Source organism: Suncus etruscus, chromosome 15 (assembly GCF_024139225.1).
Source record: "Suncus etruscus isolate mSunEtr1 chromosome 15, mSunEtr1.pri.cur, whole genome shotgun sequence".
NCBI lineage: Eukaryota > Metazoa > Chordata > Mammalia > Eulipotyphla > Soricidae > Suncus > Suncus etruscus.
Genome location: NC_064862.1, coordinates 92,863,725 through 92,881,642, shown reverse-complemented (window position 1 = coordinate 92,881,642; position 17,918 = coordinate 92,863,725). Strand labels below are relative to the sequence as shown.

Here is a 17,918-nt window from a genome sequence, read left to right as displayed (position 1 = left end):
GGCTGTGGCCAGCAAGACCCAGATCGTCTGCCCAGGGTGGTACTGTCCCGGTGGGCTCAGAGGTCAGAGACTGAGCAGGAGACCCTAGGAGAGCCTCAGAGAAACGCACAGGGAGCAGGGACAGAGTGGTGCCAGGACAGACACCAGCCCCCTGGACGGCCAGAGACGGGCTGGATCCAATGATGCCTCCACCGAGGTCCAGCTCAGGGAAAGGCCAAGTCCCAACACCTCCCAATACCTGTCCACGTCACTGACCCCCTGCCCTGTCGTCCCTGAGCCCAGGCCAGCGCCCATGCAGAGAGCCAATGCGTCGACGGTGACGGACTTCGTCCTGGTGGGCTTCTCGGCCTTCCCCCGCCTGCAGCTGCCGCTGTTCCTGCTCTTCCTGCTCATGTACCTCTTCACGCTGCTGGGCAACCTGCTGATCATGGGCACCGTGTGGGCCGAGCGCGCCCTGCACACGCCCATGTACCTGTTCCTGTGCGCCCTGTCCATCTCCGAGATCCTCTACACCTTCGCCATCGTGCCCCGCATGCTGGCCGACCTGCTGGCCGCGCGCGCCGCCCTGCCCACCATCTCAAGGGCCGCCTGCGCCTCGCAGACGCTCTTCTCCTTCGCCTTCGGCTTCACCCACTCCTTCCTGCTCACCGTCATGGGCTACGACCGCGGGGTGGCCATCTGCCGCCCTCTCCACTACCATGTGCTCATGAGTGCCCGGGGCTGCGGCGGCCTGGTGGGCGGGTCTTGGGTGGGTGGCACGGCCATGGGCACGGTGGTCACGGCCGCCGTGTTCGGCCTGGACTTCTGTGGCCCTCGTGAGATCCACCACTTCGCCTGCCATGTGCCACCACTGCTTAAACTGGCGTGTGGGCCCCGGGTGCGGGCCGTGGCTCTGGGGGTGGCCGGGCTGTGCATCTCGGCCCTGCTGGGCTGCTTCCTGCTCATCGTCCTCTCCTACGCCTTCATCCTGGCCACCATCCTCAGCATCCCCTCGGCCGACGGCCGGCGCAAGGCCTTCTCCACTTGCGCCTCGCACCTCACGGTGGTCGTGGTGCACTACGGCTTCGCCTCTGTCATCTACCTCAAGCCCAAGGGACCCCAGTCGCTGGAGGGGGACACGCTCATGGGCTTCACCTACACAGTGCTCACGCCCTTCCTCAGCCCCATCATCTTCAGCCTGCGCAACAAGGAGCTCAAGCTGGCCATCCAGAGGACCGTCCGCAGCAAACTCGCACCTCCGCGCTCCTGACACGTGTGCTCAGGTGAGCTCCAAGCTCCTGCCTGCCTTCCTGGCGACCGGGTGTCTTCCTCCCTCCAGATCTTCTTCCCAGCCCTCTGCCTCTCTGCACAGCCACAAACTTGGGGTCTCCTGGTCCTGTAGGTAGGGACACCATCCCCCTGCGTGAGATTACCCAGATTGCATTTGTGATGCCATCCTATGGCCGTGGACACATGGTCACCTCCTGGCTGCTAACACGAGGCCCTTACACCCATCACTATGGTGTTGCAGAAAGAGAAAACTGGTTCTGGCTGGGTCATGATGATGTTGCCTGTGTCCTGGGAGCTGGCAGGGCTGGACAGGGACACACTGTGGGGTGCGGAGTTGTGGTGATAGAAGAAAATGAAGAAATGTTTTGGCTCACACCTTTTGGCACTGAGGGTGCTGGCTCAGTCCAGGTCCTGTCCGTCTCCTGCAAACAAAGCCTGTGCCCCAGACTGCGTATCTCCTCCCGATTTTCTGTTGTCCTATGAGCTCCAAGTGAGCACGGAGTACTGGGAGCAGACAGATTATTTCCATTCATGTGCTGTGGACATGTCCGGTCCCTGTGTTCATGGCTAGGCGAGGCTCAGTTCCCCGATATTACTCTGGTTCCCTTCGTCTTTTTGTTTTGTTTTGGAGCCACACCCAGTGACACTCAGGGGTCACTCATGGCTTTGTACTCAGAAATCACTCCTGGCAGGCATGGGGACTGTATGAGATGCCAGGGATTGAACCCAGGTCCATCCTGGGTCGGCTGCATGTAAAGCAAACACCCTACCGCTGTGCTATCACTTCGGCCTCTCCCTTTGTCTTTTTTTTTTGGGGGGGGGTCACACTCAGCAGCACTCAGGGATTCCTCCTGGCTGTATGCTCAGAAATCGTTCCTGGCAGGCTCAGGGGACCATATGGGATGCCGGGATTTGAACCACCGACCTTCTGCATGCAAGGCAAACGCTTTACCTCCATGCTTTCTCTCTGACCCCTCCCTTTGTCTTGAATCTGACTTTGGTGGAAGTCAGAAAGTCACAAGCCCCAGTGCACACCCCCCTGTCACTGCAAACCTGTCAACAAGAGCAGCAAAAGGTTCTGGGGGGGGGACTGTGGCATGAAAACTGGGCTGGATTTCTTGGTCATGATGGTCACAGTCACCCTTTATCCCAACATTGTCCCCTCCCCCCCATTTACCAACAGAAGTATCTCTCCCTGTCTCCCTGGGGCTCTGTCTCAGTCCTTTAATCTACTGGAAACCCTGGGTCCGAGTATCTTGGCGGAGTTTCTCCTGGCAGGTTAGAGCCTGTGCTTGGCAGGCCCACCTTTGGGTGTTGGCACAGGACCCAGGACATGACCCAGAGCTGGAGCCTGTCACCAGCCCTGAGTCTGGACCCCACCTCGGCCAGGCAGGACTGCTTTGCTGTGGTTGAGGGACAGCAGGAGAGAGACCCCTGGGGACTCCCCAGAATGACAAGTTACCAATGACTCCCTTTGGCTGTGTAGTTGACAACTGCCTGCCATTTTGTATTCTGGTCCCTTCCAAGGGGACTCTCTTAACTCCCCCAAACACAGCTGCTGTGTGTGTGTGTGTGTGTGTGTGTGTGTGTGTGTGTGTGTGTGTGTGTGTTCAGGGTTCACTCCTGGCTCTGTCCTCAGGCATTAACTCTGTGGCAGTGTTCAGGGGGACCCTCTGGGATGCCGAAGACTGAATGCGGTTCAGGACAAGCAAGGCCAGCGTCTGCCCCACTGTGCCCTGGTCCTGGCCTCCAGCTGCTCTTTCATCCTCTGAGAAATGCCTGTAGTAGGGGTCGATACAAGAGCACAGCAAGGAGGGCATTTGCCTTGCAGCCCACAGGGATTTGATCCCCGGCATCCCAGAGGGTCCCCAGACGCCTGTCTAGAGTTATTCCTGAGAACAGAGCCAGGAGTAACCCCTGAGTGCCCCCAGGTGTGGCCTCAAAACCAAAAAATAAAATAAAATAATAAAGAGATGTCTGGAGTTGCCCCAGAGTGAACTGTCTTTTACCACCAAGCACCTAAGTGTCCCAGGACATGGCCCAGGTGGATAGTCCTGGCAGGATGCACCAACTCCTCCCTGTGCCCTCTGACTCCCACCTTCACCCCGCCCGCCCCTCCAGCCCACACATGCCCACTAATGGTGCCCTTGGGCACAGTTTCTGCTCCTCTGGCCCCAGAGCCCAAAGGTGATTAGGGACCTGGCACGAAGAATGGTTGGGAAGGCCATCCTTTGGGGACCCCTGTGACTGGCTCCTGGTGCTTCTCACAGCTGGACCAGCCTGGGAGCTCGTCTCCTCTATGCCTCTCTCACCCCAGGGTTCCCCTTAGTCCTCCTGGCTTCCTACTGACCAGTAGAAAGCCAGAACGTGGGATCTCCCCACCTGGCACCCTGAGAGGCTGCCCACTGCTGGGCATCAAAGATGCCCTTGGTCAGCCCTGCCTGCAGGGACTCCAGAAGGTTCCAGAAATTTCCAGAAGGTTCCAGAAGCTGCAAGATCTTTGTCTCTGCCCTCAGGGCACAGTCGGGCATGGCCCTTCCCTGCTCCTGACCTGGACACCCACAGGTGTCACGGTCATTGCATGGCCAAGAGACCCTACCTGCATGGACAGGCTCAGTCCTGGGTCAGCCCTGGTGGACCAGGATGTTGGGCCTAGTCCTGCAGTTGCTGGACCCAGCACTTCCAACAGGCCTCGCCCCATCATGACACCCCCACTCTATGATTAATGAACAGAGTTTCCACCTCTCACCCCCTCTCTCCTATCACTTCCTCTGGTCCTAATCCATGAAGCAAAACACGAAATTCCAGCCACCTCACAACCCCCAGCAAAGACAGTTGTTTTCCTTCCTTCCTTCCTTCCTTCCTTCCTTCCTTCCTTCCTTCCTTCCTTCCTTCCTTCCTTCCTTCCTTCCTTCCTTCCTTCCTTCCTTCCTTCCTTCCTTTCTTCCTTCCTTCCTTCCTTCCCTGGGGAAATATGATTTTTTTTCCCTCATGGATGCACAGTATTCTATTATAACTTGTAAAACATTTTTAAACAATTTTTATTGAGGTTCCAAGATTTATAATACTATCAGTTATTCTTTTTATGTACACATAATTCCAATCCCACACCCCTCACCAGAGAGCATGGCTTCTTCCAGTGTCCCAAGGATCCCCAGCACGCCCAAAAACGCTCAGATATTCCCTCAAAATCTTTAATTCTGATTTTTTTTGGTTTTTGGTTTTTGGGTCACACTGGGCGGCGCTCAGGGGTTCCTCCTGGCTCTATGCTCAGAAATCACTCCTGGCAGGCTCGGGGACCATATGGGATGCCAGGATTTGAATACCGTCCTTCTACATGCAAGGCAAATGCCCTACTTCCATGTTATCTCTCTGGCCCAATTCTGATGATTTTGACTCTTCATAACAGCTCGTGTTTACTTTGTTTCTGTTACTTAAAATGTTTCCTTTTTCTGTCTCACATTGAAGAAGTATCTCTCCCCCTTCTCTCTCATATGTGAAGGTATGGCACCTAAATATATAGGTGACAGCTAATCTCTTGGAATCTCACCCAATTATAAACCAATGATAAATTGATCATTCCCCCCCCCATTCCAGAAGGATAATACAGTGGGCAGGGCACTCACCTTGCATGTGGCTGAGCCTGTTCCATCTCCACCATCCCATAGTTGCCTGAGCTCCCTACAAGTAGTTAACTCCCCAAGGAATTATTCAGGAAGAGACCAAGAGCAAGGCCGGTGTTTTCTCGTGTTTACTGGACATGCTCAGAGAGGGCAAGTGACTTTCCTGGAGTCACAGAACCTCACAGGAGAGATGGCCTGTACCTCCCATAGCACGCACTCATGCGCGCGCGCACACACACACATACACACACACACACACACATATATGCAAACATGCACAGGTGTCGGTGAGGGAGACACTCGCTTAATTGAAACACAGACACAAATGATTTCAATTGATTTTTATTTGGTTGCTTTTTAGCCATACCTGGTGGTGCTCAGGGCTTACTCCTAGCTTTGTGCTCAGGGCTCACTCCTCCTGTGGGTCAAGGGACTATTATGCGGTGCCCAGATTGGCTGTGTGCAAGGCCAGTGCCCTCCCCTCCCCGCTGTCCGATTTCTCCAGCCCCACTATCATTTCTGCTTGGACACCGATGGATCCAAGACTGGACATCTGACCTTGTGTCTTATTCTGAATGCAGCCACTTAAACATGTCTTTGGAGTAGAGCTGTGGGTTGCGATTTTTTTTTCCTTTGGGGGGGGCCACACCTGTCAGCGCTCAGGAGTTACTCCTGGCTCTGTGCTCAGAAATCACTCCTGCCAGGCTTGGGGGACTGAGGATTGAACCTGGGTAAGCCAAGTGCAAGGCAAATGCCCTCGCTGTGTTCTCGCTCTGCCTATCCAAGCAGAGGTTAAAAACAATTTTTTTGTGAACATTGAAGCGAGCCCTTTTCTTGTCAAAACTGAGCTAGAATGGACAGACAGGTCATGGCGGACATTAATGTTCAGTCATGTAAACCTTGCTTCCTGTTTCTGTGTCCCAGTTACATCCCATGGCCACATGAAAACTGCCAGACAGCACTCCTGGCTGGAACCTGCACAACTTGGTGCCTCTCCAGAATATATTTCTCTGCAGGTCCATATCTATATCTTCAACAACAACTCTCTTGCTGTCAGGACCCCTGGAAACCACCATTCTCCTTAAAAAAATTTTTTTTTGGTTTTTGGCCCACATCTGGCAGCACTCAGGGGTTACTCCTGCATGCAAGGCAAATGCCCTACCACTGTGCTTTCCCTCTGGCCCCTGATTTTTTTTTAATTTTTTGGGGGGTAACACTCTGCAGCGCTCAGGGGTTCCTCCTGGCTCTATGCTCAGAAATCGCTCCTGGCAGGCTCGGGGAACAATATGGGACCCCGGGATTCGAAGCACCAATCTTCTGCATGTAAGGCAAATGCCCTACCTCCATGCTATCTCACCAGCTTCTATTTATTAATATTTTTTAATAAGAATTCAAAGACTCTGGTGTTAACATCTGGTATCAGGGCCCGGAGAGATAGCACAGCTGTGTTTGCCTTGCAAGCAGCTGATCCAGGACCAAAGGTGGTTGGTTCAAATCCCGGTGTCCCATATGGTCCCCCGTGCCTGCCAGGAGCTATTTCTGAGCAAACAGCCAGGAGTAACCCCTGAGCACCCCCGGGTGTGACCCAAAAACAAACAAACAAAAAAACATCTGGTATCTACCTGCCTTTCTCTGGAAGACAAACATTTTCAAATGCTCCCTGCCTGGCCCCTTAAATCCTCCTTACCTCGAGGCAGGGCGTGGATCCTGAGACCTTGAGCCTGGTCTGCCCGGTGTTTCCCAGCCCAGAACTGCGCTGCCCAGGGTCAACCTCATGTGGACTCCGCAGGGAAGTTCTCACGTGGGAACTTTGCCCCTTGGACTGTCTCGAGAATTTTCTCTCTCCTGGGCTGCTCTGGATCCATCTGGAAACGGGGGAGGACACAGCCACGCATCCTGGGGAGTCCAATCTTAGAGAAGCCAGGTGAGAGAAGGTGCATACTGCCCACTATAGGGCAGATGTGGCTCTGCTCCGTTTCTCTTTGGCTTGGGAGAGGGCTTCATCCATCCGTCACTGGGTGATGGAGATACCGTGTTTCCCTAAAAATAAAACATCCTGGGTCCGGAGAGATAGCACAGCGGCGTTTGCCTTGCAAGCAGCCAATCCAGGACCAAAGGTGGTTGGTTCGAATCCCGGTGTCCCATAGGGTCCCCCGTGCCTGCCAGGAGCTATTTCTGAGCAGACAGCCAGGAGAACCCCCTGAGCACCGCCGGGTGTGACCCAAAAACCAAAAATAATAATAATAATAAAAAAAATAAAAAAATAAAACATCCTCCAAAAAATAAGACCTACTTACATGTTTCCTTCTGGGTGAAATAGAAGTCATCCCCCTGAAAACAAGGTCTCAGAATGAAAATTAATTAACTGTAAACTGGTTGCTAGGGCCGTTCAGACTGGCATCTGTAAAAATTCAGTTTGTCTGGTATGTGTTGACAACTACCATATTACTGTACCATATACAGGTAATAAATTTATTTTATTTTAAATGAACAATAAATGTGTACTTGTTCATGGAAAAATAAGATATCCCTGAAAAATAAGACCTAGTGCATATTTGGGAGCAAAAATTAATATAAGACACTATCTTATTTTTGGGGAAACGGGGTAGAAGCTAGAGGAGATTAGATTCCAGGCTTTTGCGCTGTTGCCTGTCAGAGGCGGGTTTGAACCCTGGAACTTGTCGTTGTGTCACGCTCCAATGCAGCGTCTGGATTGGCCACCGTGTGTGTCCAGCAGAGATGCAGCAGGAGAATTTGCAAAGGTCGAGACAGTCACGGATGGGCAGGGAGGTCGCCAGCGCCACAGGAGACACAGTGCGTCAGGGGACCACTGCCAGGCGCGTCACTGCTGTCCCGGGGCCAGTTTGCTGCGGACGGTCCTCTGGATGGCCAGCTTGAGCTCCTTGTTGCGCAGGCTGAAGATGATGGGGCTGAGGAAGGGCGTGAGCACTGTGTAGGTGAAGCCCATGAGCGTGTCCCCCTCCAGCGACTGGGGTCCCTTGGGCTTGAGGTAGATGACAGAGGCGAAGCCGTAGTGCACCACGACCACCGTGAGGTGCGAGGCGCAAGTGGAGAAGGCCTTGCGCCGGCCGTCGGCCGAGGGGATGCTGAGGATGGTGGCCAGGATGAAGGCGTAGGAGAGGACGATGAGCAGGAAGCAGCCCAGCAGGGCCGAGATGCACAGCCCGGCCAAGCCCAGGGCCACAGATCGAACCCGGGGCCCACAGGCCAATCTGAGCAGTGGGGGAACGTGGCAGAAAAAGTGGTGGATCTCGCGGGGGCCACAGAAGTCCAGGCCGAACACGGCGGCCGTGACCACCGTGCCCATGGCCGTGCCACCCGCCCAGGACCCGCCCACCAGGCCGCCGCAGCCCCGGGCACTCATGAGCACATGGTAGTGGAGCGGTCGGCAGATGGCCACCCCGCGGTCGTAGCCCATGACGGTGAGCAGGAAGGAGTGAGTGAAGCCGAAGGCGAAGGAGAAGAGCGTCTGCGAGGCGCAGGCGGCCCTTGAGATGGTGGGCAGGGCGGCGCGCGCGGCCAGCAGGTCGGCCAGCATGCGGGGCACGATGGCGAAGGTGTAGAGGATCTCGGAGATGGACAGGGCGCACAGGAACAGGTACATGGGCGTGTGCAGGGCGCGCTCGGCCCACACGGTGCCCATGATCAGCAGGTTGCCCAGCAGCGTGAAGAGGTACATGAGCAGGAAGAGCAGGAACAGCGGCAGCTGCAGGCGGGGGAAGGCCGAGAAGCCCACCAGGACGAAGTCGGACACGGGCGTGTAGTTGAGCCCCATCGCAATGGGAGGATGCTGACCCTGAGACAGAGAGACAGACAGAGACAGAGTTTCAGAGAGAGACAGAGAAGGTGAGAGTGTGAGAGAGTGACAGACTGAAACAGAGAGGGAGGGACAGAGAGACAGAGAGTGTGTGTGTGAGAGACAGAGGAAACAGAAAGAGACAAAGAAGGAGAGAGACATAGAGAAGGATAGAGACTCAGTCCTCCCAAGACATCATATTTGCAAACCCAGCCAGCAGGTTTACCTGGCCCAGGTGTTCTTGTGGACATAGCCTATGACTCACACCTATGTCAGGTACATGTTTTTCTACTTGGAGAAGATCAAGTTCAGAGGGTCTCCTGAACATCCTGAGGTCTGAACACACACACACACACACACACACACACACACACACACACACACACACACACACACAAAGAACAAAAAGCACTACCCACCTGGACGGGGGATGTGTAAGGTATTTTATGCCTCTGATTGGGGGGGGGGGTTGGGGTCACAGACCCGGACGCAAGCTCCAGTCCTAACACGACCAATTACACCATTTACTTCAGTGCATGGTATTGTGTTTACTATCTCTGGTGAAAACTGCTAAAGCACCAGGGAGGGAGGAAGCTGGCCCGAGGCTCGATGGCATATGTGGGATTGTCCTGGGACCCTCCCAAGTTTCTCAAATTTTCATGTTAACACTATTGTATTAGGATGTAGGATTTTAACATAAACTTGAGAGTCCAGAATCAATTATAAATCAATTATATTTTAGTGCAAGAAAATAAGAGAAAATTTCTCCAGGACTGCAAAAAGAAAAAGAAAAACGGGGGCCAGAGAGATAGCATCGCAGCAAGGTGTTTGCCTTGCATGCAGCCAACCTAGGACAGACGGTGGCTCAAATCCTGGCATCCCATATGGTTCCCGGAGCCTTCCAGGAGCGGTTTCTGAGTGCAGAGCCAGGAGTAACTCCTTAGTGTAGCTGGGTGTGACCCAAAAGAAAAACTAGTTTCTAGACTATGGATAAGAGTTTGGAGGGGCTGGAGAGGGCCCCGTCCCTCTCCAGGGAGGGGACTTGTCTTTGACATGATGATCCCAGTTCAATCCTCAGCACAGAGTCTGAAGATAGACCTGACCATTGCGGGATGTGCCCCACCCAATATCATGTGGCGATTTCGCAAAGTCTTAAAAACAAGCCTACCACTGGGTCTATGAATCCTGAGCCTAAGGTTCTTTCCTGAGGACACCAACTCCGTCCCCTGAGCAGGGAGGGTCTACTCTACAATGTTCACTGAGCAGCTATTTCCAGCAGCCAGACCAGAGCCAAGGACGGGTGAGTGGACACGCCACAGCGGTGACACAGACACAGCTATCTCACACACGCAGGGACCAATATGCCACAGACGAGCGATGTTCACACACGCGGCCCAGAAACTCACATCACATCAGGACAGACGTGAGATGCCCACAATGACCCCTCTGCTCCTGCCCCAGTGCCAAGACTCGCTGGTGTCCCTGGCCCAGCGGGGACCTGCAGCCTGCCTGGGACCCTCAGCAAGGAGCTCTGGGATCCGGGTGCCGTCGCTATAGGGAGCTGCACTCAGGGTGTCTGGAGACAGATGAGAATGACAGGGGCCAGAGACATGGAGCTATCACATGTCTTGGAGCTCTGGAGTGGACCTGAGCTCTGCAGTGTCCTGAGAACACAGCCCACATCTAGTCCAGTGGCCCTTTCTCCAGCCCAAGGCACTTGCCTCAGCTCCAGTCCTCCGCGTCCAAACGGTCTCCTCCACCACCACCCCACCCAAGACCTCAGCCCACCGTGATCTCCTTAGTTCAGTCTCATCTCAGCCCTCTGGTCTCAGCCTCCACCTCAGCACCCACCTCAGCCACTTGTCTGGAGACTGGCCCTAACAGGGCCTCCACTGCCTCTCCAGCCTGCCAGCAGGAGTCTATCACACCTGCCCTCTCCTGGGGCTCCCTCCCGGGGCTCCCTCTCTGGGCTCACCTGGGGAAGGCCGTGTACTCGGTCCTCCTAGTCCAAAGAGGGAAGCTGGGACCTTGGGAGTAAATCCTTGTCCCAGCTGCTCCTACTTGCTCCTTCCTCTCTCAGACTCTCATCCATACCCCCTTCCCACCCTCCAGCTCCCCCCTCTGTCAGTCGTCGACCAGCCATGCCCAACCCACACACCCTTCACCTTCATTCCTTCAATGGCCCCTGCCCGGAACCTAGTCTGAACTGCAGACCAGAGAGCCCTCTTTCCCACCCAGCCAGGAGGCACCGTGTGTCCTGGGAGGGGACAGTCTGGGGAGGAGAACTTGCAGGGGGGACAGTGCTGAGCTCGAATCCCCCTCTTCGGGCTGTGAAGCGGATTGATTGGTACAAACATGAGTGGTCATCTAGGGGTAGCAGGAAGTAATGCTTGCCTTTCCAAGCACACACACAATATGCACACTTGTACACATGACAAGACATGGGAACACACAACATGATACACATAACATGTGTATAAATATACATAGAATGGGACACATAGCACATGTGTGTAAAACACCTGCACACATACCAGGACACAAACACAGTACATGTATACATACCTATAGCACATACATGCACAGAACATGTTACACAATGCATAAACATATACACATAACACATTCATATACAAAATACAACTTACACGCACACAATACAACATATATGTGCATACATAGCACACATGAACACATCACATACATTTATTTGTCAAAACATACACACACCAACAAAAAAATGGGGCCAGAGCAGTGGCACTAGAGGTAAGGCGTCTACCTTGCAAGCGCTAGCCTAGGACGGACCATGGTTCGATCCCCCAGCTTCCCATATGGTTCCCCCCAAGCCAGGAGCGATTTCTGAGCACATAGCCAGGAGTAACCCCTGAGCATCAACGGGTATGCCCCCCCAAAAAAACACACACATAACACAATGCACTTCACATAACTCGTATGCATATAGATACCTACATCACACACACACACACACACACACACACAAGTGCTGGTATTTGGGGCGACTTGAAGCCACGTCTTATCTGATCTTCCACGAGAAGCCCAGAGATCCACTGTGCCCCAGAGATGGAAACTTTGGCAAAGTGTTTTGGACACTGACATTCAGGGAGAGGTGGGGAGTGGCCCACAGCAGTGGAAGCAAAGAAGCAAAGTGAGGTTCTCCCTGGGCTGTTCCCTCCCCTCCCCCTCAGCACCAGAATTCTTCTCACCCTCCCCATCCCAGTCACAATCCTGGCAATGGGAAATCCCAACACAAACCACAGGTGCATCTAAGGGAAACCAAAGAATCTGGTCCAGATGCAAAAGCCCAAAAACCTGCAGGAGGCGGCGAAAGGAAATTCCTAGGAGGTATTGACCCATATTTGGAGGGAAAACTTAGAAGGGCCAGAGAGATAGCATGGAGGTAGGGCATTTGCCTTGCATGCAGAAGGACGGTGGTTTGAATCCCGGCATCTCATATGGTCCCCTGAGCCTGCCAGGAGTGATTTCTGAGTGTAGTGCCAAGAGTAACCCCTGAGCGCTGCCAGGTGTGACCCAACCCCGCCCACCAAAAAAAAAACCCTTAGAAGGAAAGTGCTGGGGCAAAGGATCGAGAACAGCTATTTTAGCAGAACTCTATAAAGAGCCAAGTTTCTCTGAACTCAATCTACATAGTCCAAAAGACCAAGATTATCTTCATCAAAAAATGTAGAAGGCAGGAACTCAAGTCTATTCAAAGACTTCACATAAAAATCAAACGAAGGATTAAAAAAAATCAAACTAAGATAAAGATAGCAAAAATCAAGCTAAACATTAAAAATCAAACTAAGATAAAGAGATAAAAATCAAATGAGCATAAAGTGGGCTATCTCAGACAAACACAGAAGCAAAAATCCCCAACTAAAATATTGGCAAACTGAGTCCATTAAACGAGTCTTGCATCGTGGCTGCTGAGATTTCTGCAAGGGAGGTACTGACGGCTCAATGTGAGCAAAGCACTTACTGAACAACAACAACGAAAGTTTGAAAGTGGATTGATCGAATCCACAGGTGCTTAGAAAGCACTGGATAAGGGGCCGGAGAGATAGCATGGAGATAAGGCATTGGCCTTTCAAGCAGAAGGGCGGTGGTTTGAATCCCAGCATCTCATATGGTCCCCTGAGCCTGTCAGGAGCGATTTCTGAGCATAGACCCAGGAGTAACACCTGAGCAATGCCAAGTGTGGCTCAAAACAAACAAACAAACAAAAACAAAACAAAACAAAAAACAAAAACAAAAAAGAAAGCACGGTATAAGGGCTGAGTGAGGCACAGCAGGGAGGCATTTTCCTATGCATGTAGTGGACTTGGGTTTGATTCCTGGTACCCCATAGAGTCCCCCAGCACTGCCAAGAGTGATTTCTGAGTGCTGAGCCAGGAAAAACTACCTTTGAGCACTGCTGGGTGTGGTAATAGGCTTGAATACCCAGAGAATGTTCCCCGGACATATAACCACCTAGTTTTTGATAAAGGAGCAAGAAATCCTAAATGGAGCAAGGAAAGCCTATTCAATACGTAGTGTTGGCACAACTGGTTAGCCACTTGCTAAAAAGCGAACTCAGACCCCCAGCTAACACCATGTATGAAGGTAAAATCCAAATGGATTAAAGACCTTGATATCAGATCTGAAACTATAAGATATATAGAACAACATGTAGGTAAAACACTCTATGACATTGAGACTAAAGGCATCTTTAAGGAAGAAACAGCACTCTCCAAACAAGTGGAAGAAGAGATAAACAGATGGGACTATATTAAGCTGAGAAGCTTCTGATCTCAACGGAGATAGTGCCCAAAATACAAAAGCCACCCACTAAGTGGGAAAAATTACTTACCCAGGGGCTGGAGAGATAGCATGGAGGTAAAGCGTTTGCCTTTCATGCAAGAGGTCATCGGTTCGAATCCCAGCATCCCATATGGTCCCCTGTGCCTGCCAGGAGCAATTTCTGAGCATGGAGCCAGGAGTAACCCCTGAGCACTGCCGGGTGTGACCCAAAAACCACAAAAAAAAATTACTTACCCAATACTCATCAGATAAAGGACTAATATCCAAAATATACAAGGTACTGACAGAACTATACAAGAAAAAAACATCTAACCCCATCAAAAAATGGGGAAAAGAAATGGACACTTTGTAAAAGAAGAAATGCAAATGGCCAAAAGGCACATGAAAAGATGCTTAACATCACTAATCATTAGGGAGATGCAAATCAAAATTACTATGCAGTACCACCTCACGCTACTGAGATTGGCACACATCACAAAGAAAGAAAACAAGCAGTGCTGGCAGGGATGTGGAGAGAAAGGAACTCTTATTCACTGCTGGTGGGAATGCCGTCTAGTCCAACCTTTATGGAAAGCGATATGGAGATTCCTCCAGAAACTTGAAATTGAGCTCCCATATGATCCAGCTATACCACTCCTAGGAATATACCTGAGGAACACAAAAATACAATCCAAAAATCCCTTCCTCACACCTATATTCATTGCAGTGCTATTTATAATAGCCAGACTCTGGAAACAACCAAGATACCCTTCAACAGACGAATGGCTAAAGAAACTGTGGTACATATACACAATGGAATACTATGCAGCCATCAGGAGAGATGAAGTCATGAAATTTTCCTATACATGGATGTACATGGAATCTATTATGCTGAGTGAAGTAAGTCAGAGGAAGAGAGAAAGATGCAGATTGGTTTCACTCATTTATGGGCTTTAAGAAAAATGAAAGACATTTTTAACAGTATCTCAGAGACAAGAGAGGTGAGGGCTGGTAGGTGCAGCTCATGACATGAAGCTCACCACATAGAGTGATGAGTGCAGTTAGAGAAATAACTACACTAAAAACTGTCATAATAATGTGAATGAATGAGGGAAATAGAAAGCCTGTCTTGAGTACAGGTGTGGGTGGGTGAGGAGGAGGGAGATCTGAGAAATTGGTGGTGGGAATCTTGCACTGGTGAAGGGGGATGTTCTTTACATGACTGTAATCATACAACTACAATCATATTTGTAATCATGGTGTTTAAATAAAGATAATTAAAAAAAGAAAAAGGAAAAAAAGAAATGTTCATACTGTCATAAAAATTAACTTATTATTTTCCATATTTATTTCACTTACCAGAAGTGGTTGGTTCAAAAAAATGGTCAGATTCAAAAAAATCATAAATATTCAATGGAAAAATTAGTATTCTGTGATGGTTTGCATTTTAAAATTGACAGGTCACAAATATCTTTCTTGATAAAGATTTCTCTCCCTGAATATTCTAAAGGCACTTATCTATAAAGGGTGTCGGGACACATGTTGGCTAGTAGATAGTAAGAATAAACTAGCAGATTAGAACATGGTATTGATGGCATATATCCAGTAGCAACTACACTTTTGTGACGCATAGCTCATGTCCATTACGTAAAGCTTCTATGAAAACTTTATTAGGAAAAAGCACCACTAAGGAGAGCAACTTAGTAAAGGAGAAAGAGCAGAGGTCTGACCTGACCTTGGACTCACAGACAAGTTTTCCCCTTCTGGGCATGACTAAATCAATGAAATGGGCCAAACCTGTTTCCTCTTCTGGAGAATGCTGCCATGATCTAAAATGAAAAAAATGCTTCAGGTATCTAATCACCCTATAGGACAAAATGCGTAAAAAATAACATTTGAAAAACGTGCTTTAAGTATAACAATGGTGCTAAAAAGGAGAGGTAAAGGAGAAGATTGCAAATGAAAAACAAAGTGAGAGAGGATAAGCCATTTAACATTTAATATTGAAGGTAACTTGATGTGTAGATAAATAGAGATGAGTTAATTTTTTAGGTTGGAAACAGCATAGTAATGTACTTCATTATACATCATGATTTACATTTTGATTCAAACATTTCTTTGAGTAAACTGACTTCTTGATTTCGTTTGCCTGAAAAAATACTATCTGGGAATGTTTTCAGTTTCCTGCAGGCTTGAAGGGCTAGATTCATGTGGTAAATAAAGACATGATTACTAAGAAAAAAAATGGGTAAAAGTCAGCATCTGAAAAACACAGAATAAATTCGTGATGGAAGGAACATACATGGATATAAATAGGATCATGTTGGATCACAACATACATGATAAGAAATATTTTTTTCCTCCAAAGATTTGAGAAAGAAACGTGCTCTTCCACCAATAAAAAATTTTTTTTTAGTTTTTGGGTATGCTCAGGGGTTACTCCTGACTATGGGCTCAGAAATCACTCCTGGCTTGGAAGACCATACGGGATGCGGGGGGTTCAAACCACAGTCCGTCAGTTTGCCCTAGGTTAGCGTGTGCAAGGCAGACACCCTACCACTTGCACCACCACTCTGGCTCCACCACCAGTAATTTTTTTGTTTTGTTTTTTTGTTTTGTTTTTTGGGCCACACCCAGCATTGCTCAGGGCTTACTCCTGGCTGTCTGCTCAGAAATAGCTCCTGGCAGGCACGGGGGACCATATGGGACACAGGGATTCGAACCAATCACCTTTGGTCCTGGATCGGCTGCTTGCAAGGCAAACACCACTGTGCTATCTCTCCGGGTCCACCAGTAATTTTTTTTTTTTTTGGTCCAAACCCGATGGTGCTCAGGGGTTACTCCTGGCTTTCTGCTCAGAAATTGCTCCTGCAGGCACGGGAACCCTAGGAATGCCAGGATTCCAATCACCTTTGGTCCTGGGTCAGTTGCTTGCAAGGCAAACGCCCTACCACTGTGCTATCTCTCCAGCCCCTCCACCAGTAATTTTCAGCACTGGTTAGAAATCCTAGCAAGAGCATTTAGGCAAGAATGGAAATAGAAAGTAAACCCAAGTAGAAACAAAGGAAGGGTATGACTATGTGTGAAATACTCAGCACACAGAGAAAAAACAGAGAAAACCCCCAGTTAGGCTGGGGAACATTCTCTTTTTCTTATTTAAAGAAAATGCGTCACAAATTTGACATAACTAATCATAATATACTTATTTCAAGATGAGAGAAAGCAAAGTTATTTAAAAAATAGAAAGGGGCCAGAGAGGTAGCACAGCGATAAAACAATCATCTAGCATGCAACTGATTCAGATTAGACAGTGGTTAGAATTCCGGCATCTCATATGGTTCCCCATGTCTGCCAAGAGTGACTTCTGAGTGCAGAGCCAGGAGTAACCCCTGAGCAGTGCTGGGTGTGACAGAAAGAAAGGAAGGAAAGAAAAAAAGAAGGAAGGAAGGAAGGAAGGAAGGAAGGAAGGAAGGAAGGAAGGAAGGAAGGAAGGAAGGAAGGAAGGAAGGAAGGAAGGAAGGAAGGAAGGAAGGAAGGAGGAGGAAGGAAGGGAAGGAAGGAAGGAAGGAAGGAAGGAAGAAGAAAGGAAGAAGAAGAAGAAAGAAAGAAAGAAAGAAAGAAAGAAAGAAGAAGAAAGAAAGAAAGAAGAAAGAAAGAAAGAAAGAAAGAAAGAAAGAAAGAAAGAAAGAAAGAAAGAAAGAAAGAAGAAGAAAGAAAGAAAGAAAGAAAGAAAGAAAGAAAGAAAGAAAGAAAGAAAGAAAGAAAAAAGAAAGAAAGAAAGAAAGAAAGAAAGAAAGAAAGAAAGAAAGAAAGAAAGAAAGAAAGAAAGAAAGAAAGAAAGAAAGAAAGGAAAAGAAGAAAGAAAAAGAAAGAATGAAAGAGAAAGAAAGGAAGGAAGGAAGGTAGGAAGGAAGGAAGGAAGAAACAAAGAAAGAAACAAAGAAAGAAAATTTAAAAAAACTAAAAATAAAATGGAAGAAAAAAAAGTTCAGTAGTAAGTATATATGTGAAAACTATTGCATCTCCAATAAAGTCATTAATACAATATCAGATTGCTTAGTAAGATCTTTTTTTATTTTTGGGTTTTTTTGGGGGGGGGCACACCCAGTGATGATCAGGAGTTACTCCTGGCTATGTGCACAGAAATCGCCCCTGGCTTGGGGGACCGTATAGGACACCAGGGGATTGAACCACAGTCCGTCCTAGGCTAATGCAGGCAAGGAAGATGCCTCACCACTCCGCGCCACCATTCTGGCCCCAATAAGCTCTTTTTTTTTTTTAAGATAAGAGATAAAAAATATGGGGCCGGAGAGATAGCATGAAGGTAAGGTGTTTGCCTTGCATGCAGAAGGACGGTGGTTGGAATCCTGGCATCCCATATGGTCCTCTGAGCCTGCCAGGAGCAATTTCTG

At 49.5% G+C, this 17,918-nt stretch overlaps 2 protein-coding genes across 2 annotated transcripts; one reads left to right on the top strand and one right to left on the bottom strand.

Moving 5' to 3' along the window:
* Positions 1-292: 292 nt before the first annotated feature.
* Positions 293-1,249, top strand: LOC126030233 (olfactory receptor 10H1-like). Its single transcript, XM_049788404.1, has one exon. The coding sequence runs from the start codon at positions 293-295 to the stop codon at positions 1,247-1,249; it is 957 nt and encodes a 318-aa protein (XP_049644361.1).
* Positions 1,250-7,734: 6,485 nt separating this feature from the next.
* LOC126030232 (olfactory receptor 10H5-like) lies at positions 7,735-8,688 on the bottom strand. The gene has a single exon (XM_049788403.1). The coding sequence runs from the start codon at positions 8,686-8,688 to the stop codon at positions 7,735-7,737; it is 954 nt and encodes a 317-aa protein (XP_049644360.1).
* Between the last annotated feature and the right edge of the window lie 9,230 nt (positions 8,689-17,918).

Bases quoted from the DNA above. Each gene is read 5' to 3' on its own strand.
- LOC126030233 (XM_049788404.1), top strand. From the start codon at position 293: ATGCAGAGAGCCAATGCGTCGACGGTGACGGACTTCGTCCTGGTGGGC.
- LOC126030232 (XM_049788403.1), bottom strand. From the start codon at position 8,688: ATGGGGCTCAACTACACGCCCGTGTCCGACTTCGTCCTGGTGGGCTTC.